The 22,998-nt window shown below is 35.7% G+C and overlaps 1 protein-coding gene across 4 annotated transcripts in view; it reads right to left on the reverse strand.

The window, feature by feature from the left end:
* The window catches only part of MAD1L1 (mitotic arrest deficient 1 like 1), an 862,777-nt gene that overhangs the window by 396,633 nt on the left and 443,146 nt on the right, over window positions 1-22,998 (reverse strand). For all 4 annotated transcript variants that reach the window (XM_074281152.1, XM_074281151.1, XM_074281153.1 and 1 more), the window contains one exon: window positions 15,102-15,158. In XM_074281152.1, coding sequence (XP_074137253.1) covers window positions 15,102-15,158 — 57 coding nt within the window. The remainder of the gene's footprint in view (window positions 1-15,101; window positions 15,159-22,998) is intronic.

Below are 22,998 nucleotides of genomic sequence, written 5' to 3' on the forward strand. Positions count from 1 at the left end.
AAAAAAAAAAAAAAAGAGAGAAAATTGTGTGGAGACAAAATGAAGGAAAGAAGCCAAGGAAGTTGCCTGAGCTCTCCAGGTTTTCCTTGTAAACAACATGAAACCAAGGCTCTGAACAGATTCTGGAACAACAGAACCTACAAAAAAATGGAATGAAGCAATTTTCCAGCTTCTTGGAAGGGCTTCAGTCTCACTTGGGGGAAACACAACCCCCGTGCAGACGGTGTCTGGAAAAGGCAGCAGAAAGATCTTACTCAAAGTACTGATCAGCAACTGAGACCCTCTGAGCTGGCTCAGCAAGAAGAGTGTGAAACAGCCTTTAATTCCAGTGCAGAAGGCAAATTGTCAATCCAGGAAACAAAGGACTAGGTCTAGCTACCCTCAATACCTTGAGCAAGATACTAAACATAATGCAAGCCTCAGAGCTGCAAAAAGAAAGAGAAGGAAAGAGAGGAGAAGAGAGGGTGGAGGGGGTGGGAGGGAGAGAGACAGACAGAGACAAAAGATAGGATAAATACATAATGATAGAATATATACATAGATATGTATATACATGTATATTTAGGCAGGAGAAGGAGTGTCAGGTATGAAAAACAAAGTCAGAGGTGTTGGATTGTGGAATACATATAGAACAGTAAAGTGTTTAGAAGACTAGCAAGATAAGAAGCGATCAAGTTGTAAAGTGCCTTAAATTCCAAAGGATGTTGCATTTGATCTTTGAGGTTTGTTTTTTTAATTGAGGAGGGAATGACAGGAGGAGATTCATCCTTTGGGAAAAATCACTGGCAGGTGAGCAGAAGGTGGATAGGAACAGAGAAAGATTTGAGACAGACAAAAAGCTGTTAAAATAGTCCAAATAAATGGCACTAAGGACCTGCAACGAGGCAGCTACTATACTAGGAGAAAGAGGACATAAATGAAAGGTAGAGACAATAAGGCTCGACAGCACACTGGATATGTGGAGTGAGTGGGAGAAGACTGGAGGATGACAAGGTTAGCCCGGGGTCTTGACATTAATAATAAAGCCAGGAAGAGGGGAAGGTATGTGGGCAGAAGATAATGAGTTGTGTTTTAGGCATATCAAAATGTTAGGGTCTATGGGAAATGCTGTTTAGAAAATCCAAAAGGCAATTAGTAATGTGAGACTAGAGCTCAGCTGAAAGATGAAGGCTAAATAGACAGATATGGGAAACATTAAGCAAAGAATTGATAACTGAATTGATTGAAGCTGATGAGACTGCTAAATGAGATAAAATGGAGAAAGAAAAGAAACAGGCCCAACAGAGAATTGTAGGTGACTCCATGATGAGTGGATATGACCTGAATGAAGATCCAGCAAAGAAAATTGAGAAAGGATGGTCAAATAAGCCCAGGAAAGAGTACAGCAGGACCTAGAGATCAAATAGTATCCAGGAGAAGAGTACAATAACAACAGTACTGTATGAATAACCAATTTAAACATTAAGAAAGTTATTCTGCACTACACCACAAATATTAAAATGCCCTTTGACTCATCAATAACATCACTAAGCATCAAAGAGGTAAGTTTTAAAAAATAATTACATAAACAAAAATATTTATAGTTATCACTTGATTTCACTGTTAGATATTTGAGGGAGAAAATCAGTGCCTCAGCTGGGGAACAGCTAAACAAACTATGGCACATGTCTTTAATGGAATACAATTTCTCTCTAAGAAGTTATGAAAAATGGGCCTTCACATAAACCTGAAAGACTTGTATGAATTGATTCAATGATATGAATATAGCCAGAAGAATAATTCATATGATGATTATAATATGTTAAAGGGAAACTATGGAAGACAGAAGAAATACAGTCAATTAATGACCAATTACAACTCCAGAAGGCAGATGAATAATTTATTTTTATTTATTTTTGACATGATAAATCATGCTTCCCATTTTATATTAAGGAGATGAACTTAAAGGCACAAAACAAAACATACATTTTCACACATTGCCAATACACTGAAATTTGCTTTTTCTTAACTTGTTTACTAATAGGGAATATTTTATTAGAAAGTGATTTATAATGGCAAATAGAGAAGTAGGAAGTGATAGTCAAAAGAGAGAGACTGACAGGTGGAAGGAAGAAAGGAAAGAAGGGAATACAGCACTAAGATTTCACAAAAAAGAGAGTAAATGTTGACAAGATCACAGTGGAACTGTATTAAATTAACATACTTTTTATAAAGAAGTTGTACATAATACAAAATTACAGTGCCACATATAATTCTCTTTTTTCTATTCTTTTTATAAGGAAGTATTCATGTTTATTGACATCTGTCAAATACCTTGTAATAAATGAGAAAATATTTTTAAATGCCCCAGATTAAAAAAAAATTGCAAAGTATTACCCTCATCCCCACTTAGCAATTATTATAATAGCTTCAGCAAGTTTTGTTATAACATGTAATTATACTTGCTTATTGTACCAAGTTAATTCTGGATCTATCCTACTGAACTTATTTTTCAATTACGGTTAACTGGAATACAGAGTGTTGGATCAAAAAAAGTTGGTCATTCAATCCTCTTGATTCAAAGAATCAGCATGGCATCATGCATATAGAATCAAAAAGCTTTGTTCCCCTGATACATCCAGATCATCAATCCTGGACAAATCACTTCATCTCTAAGTGCCTGTTTTAACTTTCTAAACCTCTAAATTACAGAAAAGGTACTGATCTGCAATGTTCCCCATACTTAAAAAAAACATAGGTCCAAATCTCATCTATCCCTATATTCCCAGCTTCATAACATTTTCAAATATGACAGGTTTGTGATCTATGAATTCATCCAATTCTAGTTAAAAAAAAAAAAATTTGAAAAGAATGGAACCAAGAAAAAAGTACTGTGGCATGCTACAGAATGTTTGATGAAAAGAAAAACTTCCTGAAGTTACAGCTATTTCACAGAGGGGGATTTTTATTTCCAAATAACAGGAAGTAACTGAGCTCTGCTTAGAAGTGTGATACTCAGTGCCTTGGAAGAATATTTTGTTCTTGTGGGTAGGGAATGCCAATGTAATAAAATCTTTTTTTCTTTCCAAAAGATTAATTTAATTATTGTATTCTAGTTCTAAAAGGTAGACCTTTGGTACTTTAATTGGTAAGATGTTAAATAAATTAATGTATATAACTTCATTTTTTATTATAATGCTTCAGCTTGCCCAGGTATGGTTAATATTTCTCCAATTATTAATATCTATCTTTATTTTCACAAACAGAAACTAGCAGCCATATTCATAAAATTGTTGTGTGACTTAAGACTTTCATATATTTGATAATTATGTACCTATAATTCCCATCCCCCACCCCCACTGGGGTTAAGTGACTTGCCCAGGGTCACACAGCTAGGAAGTGTTAGGGTCTTAGACCAGATTTGAACTCAGGTCCTCCTAAATTCAAGGCTGGTGTTCTATCCACTGAGCCACCTAGCTGCCCCTTTATGTACCTATAATTAAGTGGAATTTAACTTTGTATCTTTTTCTGCTAGTTTGCACTGGTAGTATACAAAAGTGCTAATAAATTTCTGATTATGTGATTTTCCCTAGTTGTGTTTAATAGTATATGAATATAAGCAAAGGCAGTAGAGCATGGCAATAATCTAAGGCTAAAGTTTCAGAGGGTAAAATTAGTGATAGAACAAAGAGACAATGGGCTTAGGAGAATAGTATAGATTTGAATTGTTTTGCCAATGTGTTAAGGAGAGGGAGAAAAAAAAGTATTAAAATCTCCTACCATGATGGCAGGAGTGAAGGAGAAGAGAAATAAAGTAATCCAGGCATTGAGTTTATGATGGAAATAAGGGGTATGTCTTAAGAGGTCTATAGACAACAACTATCAGAATTTTGCTGAAATTGAAGATACAGATTGAATATAGGTCAATGAAGAGATAACTAATTAGTGGTAGTAAAAAGGAAACTTGGAAGTGGCAATGAAAAGCCAGGGACATTCTATTCTACTTCAACTAGTAAGTGAGAGGAGTAAGTCAAAGTGCAGCCAGTGCTGGAAAAATGTTGGCAATGGGGAGTCAGGTCTCAGTGAGAGATAAGCATGGCAAAGAAAAAGATGATTGAAAATGGAAGCAAGGTTTTTACTGATGGGGCAAGGATGTCAAAGTGTGGAAGGAGGCAGTGGCTCTAGAGTGGGATATTGCTGGGCAGATCAAAGTTGAATGAGATAAAAATAAGGAAACTAACAGTGGGAGCCAGAGAATGGCTTTGAGTATATGAGAGTTAGTGATTCAGAATCAATAGCATGGGGAGGGTGTAACCAGGTGAGAAGTTGTTTAATCATGATCCAATGACCTCGGTTGGCTATCAATATCCCTATCAGTTTGGCATCGGATTGAAGTCCTCTCAGTGTAGTAGGTCACTCTCTGCTTTCCTTATAAACAGGCCAAGAGACCTGTAAAAGGAACATGACGAAATAGCATTTTTCTTCATCTAAATGGGCAAGAATAGGCCAGGTCAGGACATAGATGGAAGGAACAGGATGAAATAAATGCCATCTTTCTCTCCTGTATTCAAGAATAGAGCAGGCAAAAAGACAGAACAGTGTCTCTCTGTCACCTGTAGATAGGCAATGAAGCCAACTCAGGTACTCCAGGGGTATGGTTTGTGACAATGAATTTATCATTGATTACTTCCTATTTTAATAAGCCACTATGATTCTGCTTCTGTGGATTGGCAGGTACTTTATGGTTTGGACTTCCGTCAGTCACTTAGGAATGGACTTGTCAAAAGACAGACAATAGACAGAAGTTGTCAATTCTATGGACCAACCCTGTCTTTTATAAAATGCTTCTGAAGTTTTGTCTCATTGCCTTGTAGAGGAATCTGTGGTTTGAAATGAATACTCCTTAGAGGCTAAATTCAAGTAGACATGTAGTCTACTACAAGTAGTATGTAGACATGTAGTCATACTTCAAGTAGTATGTATTATTAGACATACATAAAAAAATATTCAGTCCCTTTAGCTCTAAATAGTGGATTTTTCCCCCCTATGGAGTTATCTGGTAATCTAATCAACACCAAGATTTTGTTCTCATTTATATTCAGAGGAGTTATGTTTTGAGGTAGTGTTGATCCTATTTTTGGTACTTTTTAGTCATTTGCAACACTGTGAAAAGAGTATATGACATGGAGGGAAAGTAATTAGGATCAAATACCAACTCTTATATTTTCTTGTTAGGTTTCTTTGGATAAGTGTCTAAAGCTCTCAGCCTCAATTTCCTCATCTGTAAAATGGGAGTATCACCATTTGCAGTACCTCACAGAGTTGCTGTGAATACTCAGAAAAATTTAAAGTACTTTAAAAGGTGAGTTAATATTAGTTCAACCCATCATTTAAATCACATCTTTCAATATGATTTATAGAAAGAGAATGGAAAAGAACCAAGAAGCTGTTCTTAAACTAAAATCCTTAGAGTTGTTTAAAAAGCAAAACAACTTTCTTCTCACTACCTACTGTTCTAGAACAAAGCTTCTTCTCCATCTGCAGGCTTCCTACTAAATCAGAGTAATTGCACTGAATTTCGTAATACCAGAGAAAATCAAATAATATGGAAGTAGAACACAGTGAAGTAGTAGGCAAGGTATATTTGACTGCTGACACCAAAAATCTTTAATAAACCTATACACAGAACTATGGACACAAACATCCATACTTCAGGAACTGAGGCTAGCTGCCTGACAATGTTCAGCAAACCACTTTTCCTTCCATTGCAAATACTGGCCTTTGGTTTCACCCTTGCAAAGCTATCCTTAAAGTTGTCAATAATATTGTTCCACTAGGATTAAACTTCTCAGGGGCAGAAATTAGTATGACTCAACTTGGGATTCTGCACCAAAATAAGGAAAATCCTTTCATGGCCAGATGCACCTAAGTAATTATAGAGCAATAACAAGGGCTCAGTAAAGAAAACAAATGTCTTTTTTCCTATCCCCTTTTTACATTAGGATCATTTTCCTAGAAAGACAAGCTACACAGAGAATGATACTCCCATACCATGACTATCTCTAGCTTTTGGAAGTATCTGACTAAGGAAAATTAATGTAGTCTGCTAAAAAGAAAATTACACATGAAACTTAGGCACTAGGGATCCAGTACTAGCATCTTCAAAGTTTTCTTTTGGGTGAAGAACTGAGAAAAATCATTAAATGCTTAGGTTTCATTTTGCTTTTATGTCAAAGAATGCTAGTAGCAATGGTTCATTTTACTTATTTTTCTAAAAAAAGAATAAAGCTGGAAAGAAATTCTAAAGGAAAATTCTTTGAAAAAACTGAGCAAATGTTTTATAAGATTTTTTTGTTTTTGTTGTTGTTCAGTAATTTCAGTTATGACTGAAAATGACATCATTTGGGGTTTTCTTGGCAACAATACTGGAGTGGTTTGCCATTTCCTCCTCCAGGTCATTTAACAGATGAAGGAACTGAGGCAAACAGTGTGAAGTGACTTGCCCTGGGATCACACATCTAATGAGTATATGAAGACAGATTTGAACTCAGGAAGAAGAGTCTTCCTGACTCCAGGCTCAGAGCTCTATCCATTACATCAACTAGTTGTCCCAAATAAGATCTTATAAAATTTAGGTGAATATAATTCAGCATACAATGTCAAGATCCAAGAGTACAAATCCTTGGTTTGTTTTAAAAAGATCTTAGCATGCACTCAAAGAAATTCTGAATTATTTCATTGGACTGCATCAGAGCTTTGCAGTTTCTAGTTCATTTCATTGTGATCTTGGGAAAGACTTCCACTGATTTCAGTTTTGTTTTCATTTGGTCTGCAAGCCCTTCACTCATTTACTTCCTCTGAGTACTATGCAAAATCTTGGATTTGAGTAAGCTTCTATGATATATTTAGATGGCAACATGGTGTAATGGATATGATGTTGGACTTCATTTGGTCAGGAAGAAATGGATTTTAATCCTGCCACTGACATTATCTGTCTCATCCTATAAAAACCACTTAATCTGTGAGCCTCATTTGAAAAGCAGAGATAAGAGTAGCACAAATCATAGCGTGTTGTGAGGATTAGATGAAATACTATATGTAAAGTACTTTGTAAATATTAATTAAAAGACCAGAAGATTTTTACAAGTTTTTTTGGTTTTGTTTTTAAATGTACCCATCTTAGAAAGTTATTAGGAAAGGAATTAGCTAATTTTCAAGCACTATGTAAATATTATGTATTGTTCCTGTTATTGTTATTAGCTAAAGACTCCATGCAATTAGACAGTGGTAAGACCAATTTTATTTGAGGTAACACATATGTACATCCACTCGGACCCATGTAGATAGATACCTGTGTGCACATGTGTAAAATGATCATTACTAATACCTTGGTGGCACTGTCTTGTAGAAAGAATGCTCTGATCTCAGTTCTATCTGCCATTTCCTATGTAAAATAAGGCAGTCTCATAATCTCAATAAGTTAATATCCTTTAACTATAAAATGAAAATAATAATAATAATAGTTGTACTATGCATCTCAGAGTAATATATTTTATAAACCTTAAAGGTCCAAAATGCACATTTTAGTGCAAAATGCACATTTCATAGTAGGTCACAATTTCAAGCACAGTTCAACTTCCCAATTATAACTCTTTGAATCCTTAGCCTGTTCAGACCAATATCATGTGTCTCAATGGCAGCAAGTAAAGGAAATCAATTAAACAAACAAACAAACAAACAAATAAATAGATTGAAGAAAGGGAAAGGAGAATAAGAATTGTACTATTCTAATTACACAGTATCATGATGGATATGATTTCTCTTAAATTAGAAAATAAATTCTAAGTTCACCCTTCCTAAAGGATGCAAAATATTAGAAGATTTTTTAAAAAATGTTTGTGATCACAAACTCATTTCTTCAGCCATTACTGGCCATATCTAATTAGGGTGAAGTATGTTAATGATACAGCCAAAAAAGCCTAGTGACATCTTCAGTTGTGATATTAATTGCATTTAAGAAAAGAAGCATGAACTACGTTTATACAAGCTAATTAGTATGGGTTTGCTAATTAATATTGGAAAGTCAAACTGCCTTTGTCTTGTCGACTGTAATTAGCTAAAGCTGTTTAAATTTCTTCTTTCCCCTCCAAGCAGTAAACTGACTTTTTTTTTTTTTTTTTTTTAGGCTAGGAAAATAATAACGGAATCATGAGATAGAAGTAATGACATAATTTACCAGAGCAAGGTAAACAGATGTTTACCTCAACAAACAATGAATAAGCACCTACTATGTACAAGGCACCATTCTGGATGCTAGAAACACAAAGACAAAAACAAAACAAAATAAAGCCAAACAAACAAACAAAACAAAACAAAACAAAAAACAACAACAATGACAACAAAAAAACCCAAAACTGTCAATATCCTGACCAAATTTCCATTCTACTGAAATGTACAGCATGGGGGGAAAGTATATATGATCTTCTGAGAAGATAAATAACAAATGAACTTGCCCCACACAGAGAGCTAGAGAATCACAACAACCAACTAGTAGGCCTTAGATATTTAACAAGGAAACAACATGATTAAGTAAATAATGGTGGACCATTCTTCCCAGAATTCTGACTCCCAATATTTGACACAGATATCACCCTGGGAACCTGGGCTAAATGCACAAAGACATAGGAAAGTGGAAGGGAAGGGTCATTTTTTCATCATCCTAGTCATGTCCCATCTAGGTGACCATGTCAGCTAAACAATACTTCTCAGTCAGGATCTCCCAGCTCCCTATGCTTTATCATAAATGCTATTCACCTTGCCACTGGGAGTATCTAGCACAGATAATCTTGGTCAACGCCTCATGGTAAGAGGAGTCACTTTGGGTAGGGAGAAAATTTAGAAAGGCGTCCAAATGTGCCCATCTTACTTTTGGAACTAGAAAAGCTCAGAACTTAGCACAAAGTTTAATAACATTTTTCATTTATTCATCATTTGTTTAATACAGAGATTGAGTCTTTCTGAGAGTCATAAGATGGACTTTCTAATGAAAAGCTCTAAAATGAATGGTCCCTATAAAAGGTAGAGAATGATCAGTTGCCCATGGAACTGGTTAATCACATTTAAAGACCAGTTCTCCCAAAGTAAAACTTCTGAATTACCAAGAATGAATCTGTTAAAGTGTTCTGTTATTGTATCCTTTCTTGTCAGTAATTCAACAATGGAAAATATGAGCTGCTACCATTTTCTCCAAATTCTTTGCCTTTGTAAATAAAGCTTACTAAATGAACTAGAAATCACAAGGCTAGGTTTTAGTCAATCAGCAAGTAATTAGAGTCAGAATCAATAAACACTTAATAAGTATTTCCTATTGCTAGTATCATGCTAAGTAAAAAGAACACAAAGAAAGTCATAAGACAGTCCCTGCATTCAAAGGGCTCACTGTCTAATAGAGGAAGATAACATTTACTGATTCAGAATGGATTTCATCTTGTGGCAGGATGAGTTTCAAGCATCCATGAAGTTCAGGAAAGCAATGAGAGGGAAACCTATTAAGCATTTTACTAAGTTAGATATTGTACAAATAAGTGAAGAGCATTTAGAAAAAGGGCTATTCTAAGTCTCTGCCCTTATAGGAGACAACATGCAAAAAGCCCACAAAAACTGCATGCAAAAGATAGATATCTGCTTTTAGATACATATATACATATAGAGGTATGAGTATATAAGGGGGGAAGAGAGGGAGGGAGAAGGTGGAAGATAGTATCAGATGGAAGGCACTAGTAGCTGGGGAGGAGGAAGGATACAAGGAAGGGCACTGGAAAAAAACCTTCTGTAGAAGGTAGGACTTCAGTCAAGTACTGCCAGAAGTAGAGAAAAGGAAAGGAAAGCATTCTAGGTAGGAGGGAGGTAGCATCCCAGCTCTACCACTAATGTATAAGTAAGCAGTTCTAGAACTATATCTTTATTAACTACTCTGTTAAAGTAAACCAGTTGGATTAGATCATCTCTGTGGTTCTTCCAATTTTAACACCATAAGTCTACATTCACTGAACAACCCATTTGCAACATATTCCAAGGGGATAGCAAGGGGAGAGATAACGGAAATAAAGTGCATAGTTCACCCTGAGAAGAAAATTTAGCTAAGGAAGTTTGAGAAACATAGAAACCACAAACTCATAAAGTAGCATATGGATTATTATAGAGTATTGTGAATTGTTATCATTTCCCAATTAACTGCTTTTCTGGACTTCATGATCTCCGGAAACCCATCATTCTGCACCATAGAATCAACTTTGAAACTCTCACTACAACCACCCTCCCTACCCCACACCTGTTAGACTTCATCATAACCAACAATAGTTGCTTTCCCACCTCCCATTTCAGTACTGATCTTCCCATCAGAGGGTAAAGAACAGCTTACTCTGGGCTGGGCTGGTGCTCTGTCTGCAATGCCATCTAGCTGCCCCAAGCCCAAGTATCTTAGTCCTACTCCTGGGAACATGTGGTACTAAAACAAGAGGTAGGGACAGAATTGTCACAGAGTTGCCAGATTCCCTCCAGAAACCACCTGAGGAAGAGTAGACTGTCAGATAGCATCCAGCAGGTGTTTATTCTCTCATTTATATACACAAAGAAAAGGCCATTAGTAGGATGAAGCCACTGACAAGCACTATCTCCGTCAGTTAGAGATCAGGACAAGAAGCGGCCTGAGTCTCCTCTGATACCCCATCTTAACATCAAAGTGATAAGGAACGGGAGAACGAAAAATCAAGGGACAATCACGACAACAGGTGGAACAAGGTTTTGAGATCTGAAATCTCAGGTCTGAAGATGGAAATCAAAGACAGGGAGAACAGCCACAGAGTGAAAAGAGAAAGGAAAGGGACTGAGGCCATATCCTGCAATCACACATTAAGGGCTTCCAAAGAGGTAGCCTGGGAGAGGAATATCTGATGCACTTTTCATATAATGTTGGCTTCTAGAGTTATCTGCGTTGGCGTCTTATCTGACCTCTACTAGTCTGTAACCTTCATGATACTTAATTCAGCTTTTCATTTCTCCTGCTTTCCAGGAGACTACTCTGCACAAAGTATGCACTTACTAAATACTATTGGGATACGTTGTATTATATCCTATTCCACTGCATTATTTCACCAGATCTAAACCACAAAAGGTATACATGGGGAAGAGAATAGGGAAGAGGGAAGAAAAACTGTAGCAAGAACCAAATCTTAAGTCCTAAAGTGGTTCTGTCATCTAGCTTACCATTTAACCCTGGCAAGATAACTTTATCTCTTTACATTCAACAATTTCTCTCCAGCTATAATGAGGGACTCGGCTAGCAGAATCGTCCCTCTCCACTCCTCTCCACATACTTTATATTTAACTTCCAGTATAGCATACCCAATGATATGTCAGAATGTACTAGATCATACTATTAGGCCAAGTAATGAGGGGGGCAGGCGGGACCTGGATGGGACAGCAATTATACCGGCGAGTCACAGAGGGATGCAAGCTGATTCTACGAGAATGAAAAATGTGTCCTAATAAATGGCACACACACCCCAACACATCCAACTGATTACAGGTTAATCTGCAATCCAATATGACAGAGTCAAGGGCCTCTTCAAATCACATGAACGTAGCTACTGAACAAGGCACTAGTGGTTTGTTGATCTGTGGTGTGTAGCATCCAAAAAAGACAAGGCACAATGTCAGCAGCCTTTGCCCTCTATCTCTTGACCCTCTGCCCAAAGAAATAACATCAAAAAAGTTGGTTTCTTTTTCTCTAAAACTTGAAGCAGTCAAGCTAATTGGATGCCATGTAAGTCCTCTTTAGGAAACTGGGAATTCCAGATTTAAGGACATCTTTAGGGTAGTTTCTGAAATGTTTATAACCACACTCCACATCCTTCTCATGTGGTTAGAATGAATTAGTTTCTAATTTTTCTTGGCCTTGTGCACATTACAGAAAACAAGACCCTTGGGCATGTTTCAATTCAGGTCAACATTCAGGAAGAGAAACACTCTGACATACACAATATCAGGATTCTCCCCAGAGTCCCCCCCAACCCAAATGGATGAAGCAGTCTTCACAAATACACATTCCTTTCTTTCCAGCTTCTTTAAAGTCAACAGAAAATAAACCCTTCACTTATGAGACCTCCCAACCTGCTAAAGTATGAATTACTGACACAATCATTATCTAGGAATAAGAAAGTCACAGGACAGAAACCCAGCTGAGACATGAACTGGCTCTCTGTCTCAAACTGTTCTTACTCCAAAATTCTATCAAATACTTAAACCTCAATTAACTACAGTAAACAAGGGAAGCAAAGGTATATCCAGTTTGGGATCAGAATTAACCCAATAATTATCTAAATTAATCCAAATAATTATCTAGAATATAGGAATAGATACATTCTGATATACCTATGAACATACTTTTACAAACTTTCCACTTCCCAGCAGTTTATAACATGAGGTAGAGAATGGAGAAAGGGGTGGGAAACAAGTATTTAAAGTTCGCTGACAAACAGATTCATATATTCACCTCCAATCATTATGGAATGTGGTGACTGTGGTCATTTCACTTATTGTTGAGAAAAATGTAGCATCATTAAAACCAGAACTGCATCCAGAAGTGACAAAATATAATAGAGTAAATGAAACAAGTTCAAGGTAGTTTTCCCAAGAAAATGTGATGCTGTATATGAGCATTTAAAATGTAAGCATCAGGACCAAACACTTAATATAGCTCAGATATCTGAAAAGACAAATTAAAGCAGACGAATAAAGCTATACCTCTAAGCTTACTTGAAGTCTCTTAAGATATCTTAATTTTACATTAAGAGAGCAAGTGAACTGACTATGAAAAAGGGTGGTGGATCAGTGGAAAAGATTAGGTATACAAGATAATAGTAGATGATTAAAATAATCTACTGTTTGATAAATGCAAAGATTTCAACTTCTGGGGTAATTCACTATTTGACAAAAACTACTAGGAAAATGGAAAACAGTATAGCAGAAATTAGGAGTAGACCAACATTTCACATTGTATACCAAAATAAAGGTTAATATATATATATATATATATATATATATATATATATATATATATATATGATTTAGACATAATGAGTGATACCATCAGTTAAGCAGGAGAGCAAAGGAATAATTTATCAATCAGATCTACAGAAAAGAGCAGAATTTTTGATCAAACAAGAAATATAAGGCACTAGGAAATGCAAAATAGATAGTCTTTATTACATTAAATTCAAAAGTTTTTGCACAAGCAAACCAATGCAATTAAGACTAGAAAGAAAGTAAAAAATTGAGGGGAAAAATTTTACAGCAAGTATTTCTGATAATGGCCTCATTTTTTTCAAATATATAGAGAACTGAAACACTTTCTAAGAATTTAAGTCATTTTCCAGTTGATAAATGGTCAAAGGATATGAACAGGCAGTTTTCAGATGAAGAAATTAAAGCTATTATATGCTCTAAATCACAATTGACTAGAGAAATGCAAATTAAAACAACTTTAAGGTACCACCACCTCACATCTATTAAGATTGGCTAATATGACAGAAAAGGAAAATGATAAATGTTGAAGAATATGTGGGAAGACTGGGACATTAATGCTTTGTTGACAGAGTTGTGAACTAATCCAACTATTCTGAAGATCAATTTGGAGCTATGTTCAAAGGGCAATCAAACCCTTTGATTCAACATTGTCTATATCCCATAGAGATCATACAAAAGGGGAAAGGAGCTACATGTACAAAAACGTGTAGAGTAGGTTTTGTTTTGTTTTGTTTTTATGGTGTGGTGGCAAAAAATTTGAAACTGAAAAGATGTCAATGCATTGGAGAATGGCTGAATAAGTTATGGTATATGAATGTGATGGATACTATTGTGCTGTAAGAAATAATGAGCAGGCAGATTACAGAAACACCTGGAAAGACTTACATGAATTGATGCTGAGTAAAGTGAGCAAAACCAAGAAAGAACATTGACCTGTGTACCGGCAACATTGTGCAATCATCAATTATGATTTACTTTGATCTTCTCAACAATGTTCCAAGAGGATTCCAAAAGATTCATGATGGAAAATGCTACCCACATCCCGAGAAAAAAAGCCCAAATGCAGATCAAAGCAAATTTTTCTTTTGTTTTATTATCTTGTGATTTTTCTCTTTTGTCTGATTCTCCTTTTACAACATGACTAAAGTGGAAATATATTTAAATTGATTGTATATATATAACCTATATCAGGTTGCTTTCCACCTTGGGGAGGAACTCAAAATCTTATTAAAAATGAATGTTGATAACTAGCTTTATCATATAATTGGGAAAAAAAGTATTCTTTACTAAAAAAAAGAAGAAGAAGAAGAAGAGGAAGAAGAGGAAGGAGAAGGAGAAGGTGGAGAAGGAGAAGGAGAAGGAGAAGGAGAAGGAGAAGGAGGAAGAGGAGAAGGAGAAGGAGAAGGAGAAGGAGAAGGAGAAGGAGAAGGAGAAGGAGAAGGAGAAGGAGAAGGAGAAGGAGGAGAAGGAGGAGAAGGAAGAGGAGGAGGAGCAGGAGGAGGAGGAAGAAGAAGTAGTTGTTATAGTAGTAGTAAAGCAAGAAGTTATATTATGAAGGAAATCTGCTGCTCTCATTCACCCTTTCAGATTAACAGAATGAACAAAGGCTCTGGATCAGGGATGGGGAACCTTTGTTCTGCCAGGGTCATCTGGGTATTTATAACATCATTGCTGGACTATACAAAATTATCATCTTAAAATTTCAAGCAATGGGAGGTGGTTGTGTCTAGTTTTCAATCACTAGCGCCTACAGTAACTTTGGTAGGGCCAGACCAAATTATTTCATGGGCTTTATATGGTCCATGGGCCATAAGTTCCCCATCCTGAGCTGGATGAAAAAAACTGCAAAAATAGTCTTATTAAGTTATAAATCTTTTGCTGACTAGAAGAGAGTGGGGTAGGTAAACAAATCTTTTGACCTATTTTGGCAAGGCAGTTCTTTCTTAAATAGCAAAAATCACTAAGCAGATAGAATTGACACGATAGGGAACAAAAGTTATCATAAGAGTACCTGGTAGAAGTACATACAAACTTACCATTTCAGCTCTTTCTTTCTGATTTCCCAATTCTTCTAGGGTTTGAGATAGTTGAACCTTCAAGAAAAGAAGATTACAGAGTTAAAGAATCATCCAGTGTTTCTAACTTACTGAAAGTCCTTATACTTACTGTTGAGACCTTCCCACAACTTTTAGCTTCAAGACATTTAGAGCTCCTGATGAATTAAAGTGTTACCACCTAATTATAACTGTATTGTAACAATGTGGTTTAATTGAGGCAAAATAAAAGATATTAGCTTCAAGTCCTTGTTCTCACACTTGACATTGGCCAAGTCACTACTTTTGTAAAATCTTAGCTCTCTCCTCTGTCAAGTGGGGATAATAATATTTCCATGGAAAGATCTTTAAAAGCAAAATAGAGGAATTATATTTTATCATAAAGGCAAAAGGAAGCTGCTTGGAGTTTTCTGGATAGAAATGACATGAGATCATCAGCTAAGGAAAAACACTCTGGAAGCTACATAAAAGATAAATTGAATGGGGGACCCAATTAGGAGGTCACTGTGATTGTTCAAGTGAGAGGTGAGAAAAGTAAGCCTGAAGTAAGTGGGAGCTGTGTGAGTAAAGAGAAGTCAGGTGCAAGAGATGTAATAGAATTGCAAGCATTTGGCAACTGACTGGATGTCTGGGTGTCAAAGTTACCATCCTGAAAGACTGAAAGAAAGACACTGCAATCAAGAGAAAAAGGTAAGTATGAGAAAGGGGGAGAATGGGGAGGGAAAGATAATGAGTTCAGTTTTGGACCTGTAGTGTGGAACTATCTTTGAGATAGTTGATAGCTAATGATATAAGTGATAACTAAGCCCATGGGACCTGATGAGGCTTTAAAGAGAAGGGCAGAGAATGCCCAGGGTAGTCTTAGAGTTGAGCCACAGTTTGGACAGAATATGCACTGTGAAAGAGCAAATTAGATTGAGAAGTAGTATAAAGACAAGTAGAAGAACCAGGGAAGAAGAGTACATGAAAACCAGAGAAGAGACAGTATCTGCAGGAGAAAGTGGTAAATCACATCCAAGGCAGCAGAGAGGTCATGGAGGCTGAAGTGTAAGAAAAGACCATTAGATTTTGTAATTAAAATATCACTGATAGTGTTGAAGGGAACAATTTCAGTTGAGTAATGAGGCTGGAATCCAGAATACAAAGGGCTAAGGAATGAGTATGAGGAAATGCAACAGAGCCATAGCCCTGAGTTGTCTATTGTTCACATGATATAAGATGTCAAAAGCCAGGCATACTTCTTAGCATCACCACTGCCTAAGCCTTAAATGCATCCAGGTGACCCTTAAAAAAAAAAAAAAAAAAAAAAAAAAACATTGTGTACTCCTGAAGAGAAAGTTTTCATTTATCAAACAGAAAAAAAAAAAAAAGAAAAAAAAAAAAAGAAAAAAAAACATTGTGTACTCCTGAAGAGAAAGTTTTCATTTATCAAACAGAAAAAAAAAAAAAAAAACCAAACAAACAAACAAACAAAAAAAACCTTCCTAAAAGAAAATAAATTCTTTAAGGGAATGACACTATCAACTGATGGGCATCAATAAGACTCTTATAGTATGTCATGGGGAGGAAATGGACACAAATAGGAGGTCTCAAAGGCTATGAAAGGAAATAAAGATGGTGCTTTACTATCAGGGATGGAATCCAGGCAGAATCCTGTTGAATGAAAACACTTCAAAGGGGGAATAGAAATAAGGAGAAATTTGGGGGCAGAAAGTACTTTATTTACCTCCTCTTACACTAGGTCAATAATGTATAATTAATACTTCTGTTTAATTAAATGAAACAAAGTCTACGAAAAATGGCATTACAGATTATTCCTATTCGTTTCTATGTGCCATTGTAGAGTGCCTTGAACTTCATGGGCATTTTGTTTTCTACACTTCTGGTAATACTTAAGATATCTACTTTGTAACATAGTTATTTTTGAATATGCCTTATCATCTTACTAGACTGTAAGTTGCATGAAGACTAAGACATTGCTTTATCCATCTCAGAATCCACACAAATACAGTGTGGAGTTATTTGGCTTAAATAAATTATTTCACATAATTTTTGAAAAGGTTAACAAAAAACAAAATTCAAGTAGAATGTTTCTCTCTCATACAAATAAATACTCTTGGTATGCTTGGATATTCATTAAAATCTCACAGTTATATCTCTGCAATGCATGAGCTAGGTTTTCTAAACACTAAGTAAAAGCAGATATGAACTGTTGACCATGTAGAGCAATAAAAAAGGTAAATATTAGCTGTAAAAGGAAATCTCACTGAAATAATACCAAATAAAACAAACAAATAAACAAACCCCAAACTACCCATCTAAGACTTCAACATGTAGTTTGGTGAATACAAGACTGAAATACTCCAAGCAAACATTGCAATTATACACAGTCTCAATGGCCTCAGCCTCAACTCTCAGCAGAAGCACCAAGAAAGTTGGTCTTGGCTATAAAAACGCTATAACAATAGTATGTTATTAAAATATCTTGAGCTTTGACAAGACAGATGTGGTTTTAGCATAAGCCTAGAACTGAAGAAATTAAATATTTTCAATAAACACACCTAAAGATGTTGGGTCTGGTTAGGAAAGTGGGATGAGTGCAAGAGAAGAAAGATTGAAGAACAAAGCAAAATTAACATTTCCACAAGGTTTGATGCTAGAGCAGCAAGGGGACTGTCTGTAAATTCACTGGTTCCCGAGAGTAAATTTTGCACAAATATCTAATCAGGGAGAATTATATCAATACCAAGGCAGTCAGGGAAAAATATAAACAGAAAGGTAATACAAAGCATATTTTTGGCAAGTATGTTTGCAAAAGATTTCCTTTAGGGTAAGAAATAGTTTTTTCTATGGTGGACTAGCAGAAAACAAATGTGTTGGAATAAGTCTTTAAGTACATTTACAAGGTTTATCACTACATGAAGAGGTTTTTGAACCTGTAACTTCTTGTGCTAGCAGCAAAAGAATATAATCACTCTAACACTTCATTTTCAAATGTTTTACAGGACTAGGTAATGTCACTGCAAGGCATAAGTCAATAGTGTTTAATTCTACTGAAGTATTTACAAATTCATTAATAAGCAAGTGCCAATCTGGAATTATGCTCAAAAAGTTACCAAAATGTGCATACCCCTTGATCCAGCAGTGTTACTAATGGGCTTATATCCCAAAGAGATACTAAAGAAGGGAAAGGGACCTGTATGTGCAAGAATGTTTGTGGCAGCCCTCTTTGTAGTGGCCAGAAACCGGAAACTATGTGGATGCCCATCAATTAGAGAATGGCTGAATAAATTGTGGTATATGAATATTATTGTTCTGTAAGAAATGACCAACAGGATGATTTCAGAAAAGCCCGGAGAGATTTACACGAACTGATGCTGAGTGAAATGAGCAGGACCAAGAGATCATTATATACTTCAACAACAATACTGTAAGATGATCAATTCTGATGGATGATGCCATCCTTCAACAATGAGATGAACCAAATCAGCTCCAATAGAGCAGTAATGAACTGAACCAGCTACACCCAGCAAAAGTCTGGAAGATGACTATGAACCACTACATAAAATTCCCAATCCCTCTATTTTTGTCCACCTGCATTTTTTTAATTTCCTTTACAGGCTAATTGTACATCATCTCAAAGTCCTATTCTTTTTGTACAGCAAAACAACTGTTTGGATAAGTATACATATACTGTACTTAATTTATACTTTAAGATATTTAACATGTATTGGTCAACCTGCCATTTGAGGGGAGGGGGGGAAGGAGGGGAAAAATTGGAACAAAGGTTTGGCAATTATCAATGCTGTAAAATTACCCATGCATATATCTGGTAAATAAAAACTATAATTTAAAAAAAAACACAAGTGCCAAACAACTAGACACCCAAACTCTGAACCTAGGCTGTATCTAGTACTTGCATCCAGTTTTCTCCCAGGCAGTATAAACAGAAAGACACACATATAACACACACAGACACACACACACACACACACACACACACACACAGACTCTCTCTCTCTCTCTCTCTCTCTCTCTCTCTCTCTCTCTCTCTCTCTCTCTCTCTCTCTCTCTCTCTTATATATATATATACACACACACACACACACACACATTTGTTTAAGTGACTGACATTCTTTCAAAAGATTTGAAGTGGTTTCCATTTCTACTTGCCTCCAGAATTAATTTTTACACCACAAAAAAAAAAAAAAATGCTATCTCATTTCAGACACACAAAGTAAACTGTTTAATTCTAAAATTGCATATAAAAACACATATAAAATTGCATATAAAAATACATACAGCTGGAATAAGGGGAGAAGGAGGGTAAAAATAAAATTTAAACAGAATCACATCTCCTGAAAGTGAATGTAGTAAAGACTCAGAACAACTAGTAGCACTATTTTCTTGAATAGACTCAAAGGGTAAATTGTGACCCTACAAAAACCCCACCTGCGGTTAACTTATCCTAGTCCTCCTTAATCTTAATATAATTCTGAATTCTAGACTCCTAACTTGTTCAGCAGCAAGATGCTACCAGTCAAGAGAGCTGACAGCAGTATTCCAGCTAGACTGCAAGAAAATGTAAATTAATCAACAGCATGACAGACACACGTTTTTAATTAGGAAGGAGAAATTAAGCTTTGAACATCTCACTTAATCAGAATGCTTCTGAAAGCCTGCCAACTAGCACAGAATTCAAGGAAACATTCAGGTGAGAGAAAAAGGTCAGAGCTCAGTTTCTCAGATTGAAAGGACTTCCTTTACAAGAATAAAGGAAAGTTTCCTTTTAGTATTTAAAAAAACAAAACAACAAAACAAAAAACCCATCCATCACTCTTTACCAATGTATGTAAATCACACACAATTACACTTTTTTTTTTAAAATGTGTATTAGCAGTCACATCACAGGATAGAAACTCATTGAAAATGAGTGTTGATCCCACTCATCTTCCACTCTACAAAATCTTTAGATCTGCACTCAAGTGACCAATGTAACAAACATAAAATGAACCAAAGGAAGGGGAATATTAGCAAAATATTAGAAAAACTACTCACTGAAAGAGTAGGGGAGTGGTCAAGGGGGACAGAATGTGCAGAAGGATCTATTCTTGCTTCCAAAAAGTTTCTAATTTAGTTTCTACTTTTTTGCTTTCATTCTCCCTCCACACAGTGAAATGGTACCTCTAAATGAACTCTTTTTAGTTAAATATCAGCAAGACTTGACCATGATCTTTTTACTAAAGTAGATCAGAGACTAAAAAATATACCCAAATCCCTTTCACTAATCCCTGGAAGTGGTGACCAGAAGTAAGACAGTGGAAAATACTATAGAGTAAGGATCCCCAAAAGGAACCCCTTAATAAACTGGAGAATGAAATGGAGTTGGGTCAACAGCCAAAAATCTGATATCTACATAACGAGTATACATTTTTTTGGATATATGAAAACAAAAATTACCTCCATCACCCACAAATGTAAAAGTTAACATAGTTAAGAAGCCCATTAGTAGTCTTGGTCACATCTCTTCAAGGTTGTAATGCAAGACCAAATGGCTATAATCATGACAAATAATATAAAAACCAGAAAGACATTTCTGAGTTATTCAGCTTTCTTCCTTGTGCCCTTTCAGGTAAAGCTTTTCCTTAAACATTTTCTCAACACAGTACTTGTGATTGACTGGGGAATATTTCAAACCCTCAAAAGCAAACATGGAGGGGGGAGTAGAGGAGTACAGTAGCTGATATTGTGCTGTGAATCACAAAGATCAGGAACACTGCTGCCAGCTAAGTGGTATGTGGGTGGCAGTCACACGGACAAGAAGCTCTGACTTAGAGACCAGAGTCTGGTCAGGGAGGATTATTAAGGCACAGGAGCTTAATGAATCAACCCATTACAATCTGTTTTTTATAAGACATGGTTAAATTGTTCATAAGAACAGCCCCAAATCTCCAAAAAGGGAATGGCAGCCAATGGATTTACATGATGAACAAGTTATTCAAAAGAGTCACTCACAGGGAATAATTAAGTTCTGCGACCCCTAGTGAACAATATCTTTCTAACCTTCTCTCCCCTTTACTCTGTAATGAACAGATCTAAGTGCATCCTGCTGAATCCATAGTAATTCAATTCACTGCTCCATATTCAGGAACGGTCACAAAATAGGTGTGCAATTAAAACTCAATACCAACAGCTTGGAGCAGTGGAATTGAATAATTATACACACAAACAGTGAATACACCAAAATACGGTATGGTTTTGAAAATCGTACACCTGTACATGTTAGAAAGGTGAACCCACCTGTTCTGTCTCTAGAACAGGGAATAGGGGTGTAGTAGAGATTTCCGCCCATTGACAACACTTCATTAGCAAGCCTGATGAATGGCTTTCGCTTTTTAAGCACAATTTACAAAAGTCACTATATACAGAAAGTTGCCGTTCCCATAGCAACTCGATTCACTCACATTCCAGGCACTGGAAGAATTGAATTTAATAACCTAACTGGTAATGCAAAATTAATAAAGCACATTTAAGTTGGAGAATTTAAATGTTACTTTACCAAAAAAGTCTCCATTTAATTTCCTGGTGTGGGCTTTTTTCTTTTCCTTCATTTGAAAGAGAATTCTTCTTTTAAACATTATTACAAAATTAAGGAGTACCATACTTATGTCTTATGAAGTGTTCCTTCTTTCAAATTCAGTGAATAGATCATTATTGAGTGCCCACTCGTACAAAAGGTTACGCTGTTGTTGTGAGGAACACAAAGGAATAAAAGACAATGCCCTTGATGACCTTACAATTTAGTGAGAGATAACATGCAAAGCTGAAAAATTAACAAAAATAAATGACATAAATAACAGTTCAAAGAAACAAGAAAAGAGATGGCACAAAGATCACGTAATTGTTAAAACTCAAGAACATACAAACAGTAACACTTTGGAGTTGCCAATAAAAACCATGGATCTCATCCTCAGATCTTAAAGCACTTTGCCCCTCTTTTGGACTCACAGTCTTTCCTTGTATCATAATTGCAATATGTTTCTAAACACCAGTCACTGCCTTTATCCCAAACCACTTTATCCTAAGTTTTATAAAAGCAGAGAATTGTGGTGTTTTTTTTTAAATCTCTCAAAGCACCTTGCATTTTTCCCACCATAAGGTAATAGTTTGTTTAAATGTTGATATATGAATAGAAGCAATCTTGAATAAAATTTCAGATTGAATTATTACATGTTGCCTAGCACAATGCCTCAAGCCTCATAAGAACTCAATATTTACTGAATGAATAAATGAGCACTTAGAAAATAAAAAAGAAATCACTAAATTCTAACACGGGAAGCTAAGAGAAGTCATGCCAAACATGCAAATCCTTTTGAGACAAGGTCATAAAATTATCATATTAGGGGAATTACTACAGACTTAGTAAACTTTGATTTTGGCAAGAAACTAAACATTTTCTTGTTATTCCTTATGAACGAGTAAAACTGTGCTAAATCTACATTAGTTAAAACAATGGTACTAAATGAATGTTGTCTAATAAATGGAATAAGGAAAATCTACAGTTAAGACTAATAAAATAATGTATAAACAAACTGAGGATGTTGAAATTGTAGAAGAAAAAACCTTTAAATTGGATATCCATCTTCATCTAATCTGAAGGAAGGACTATCATGAGGAAAAAGGAATAGTAATAGGCAGCATTAGATAAAAATTATAAACAGAGAAATGGCATTTATATAATGTTATATATAATTTTGTATACCATTACCATATTTTATATAATTTATATAATTTGTACCTCTGCCTTCTCTTCTCTTTCTCCTCTCCTTACCCTCTTCTAACATTTTTCCCCAATTCTGCTTCTTCCACTCCATTCAGT

This window comes from Sminthopsis crassicaudata, chromosome 1 (assembly GCF_048593235.1).
Source record: "Sminthopsis crassicaudata isolate SCR6 chromosome 1, ASM4859323v1, whole genome shotgun sequence".
NCBI lineage: Eukaryota > Metazoa > Chordata > Mammalia > Dasyuromorphia > Dasyuridae > Sminthopsis > Sminthopsis crassicaudata.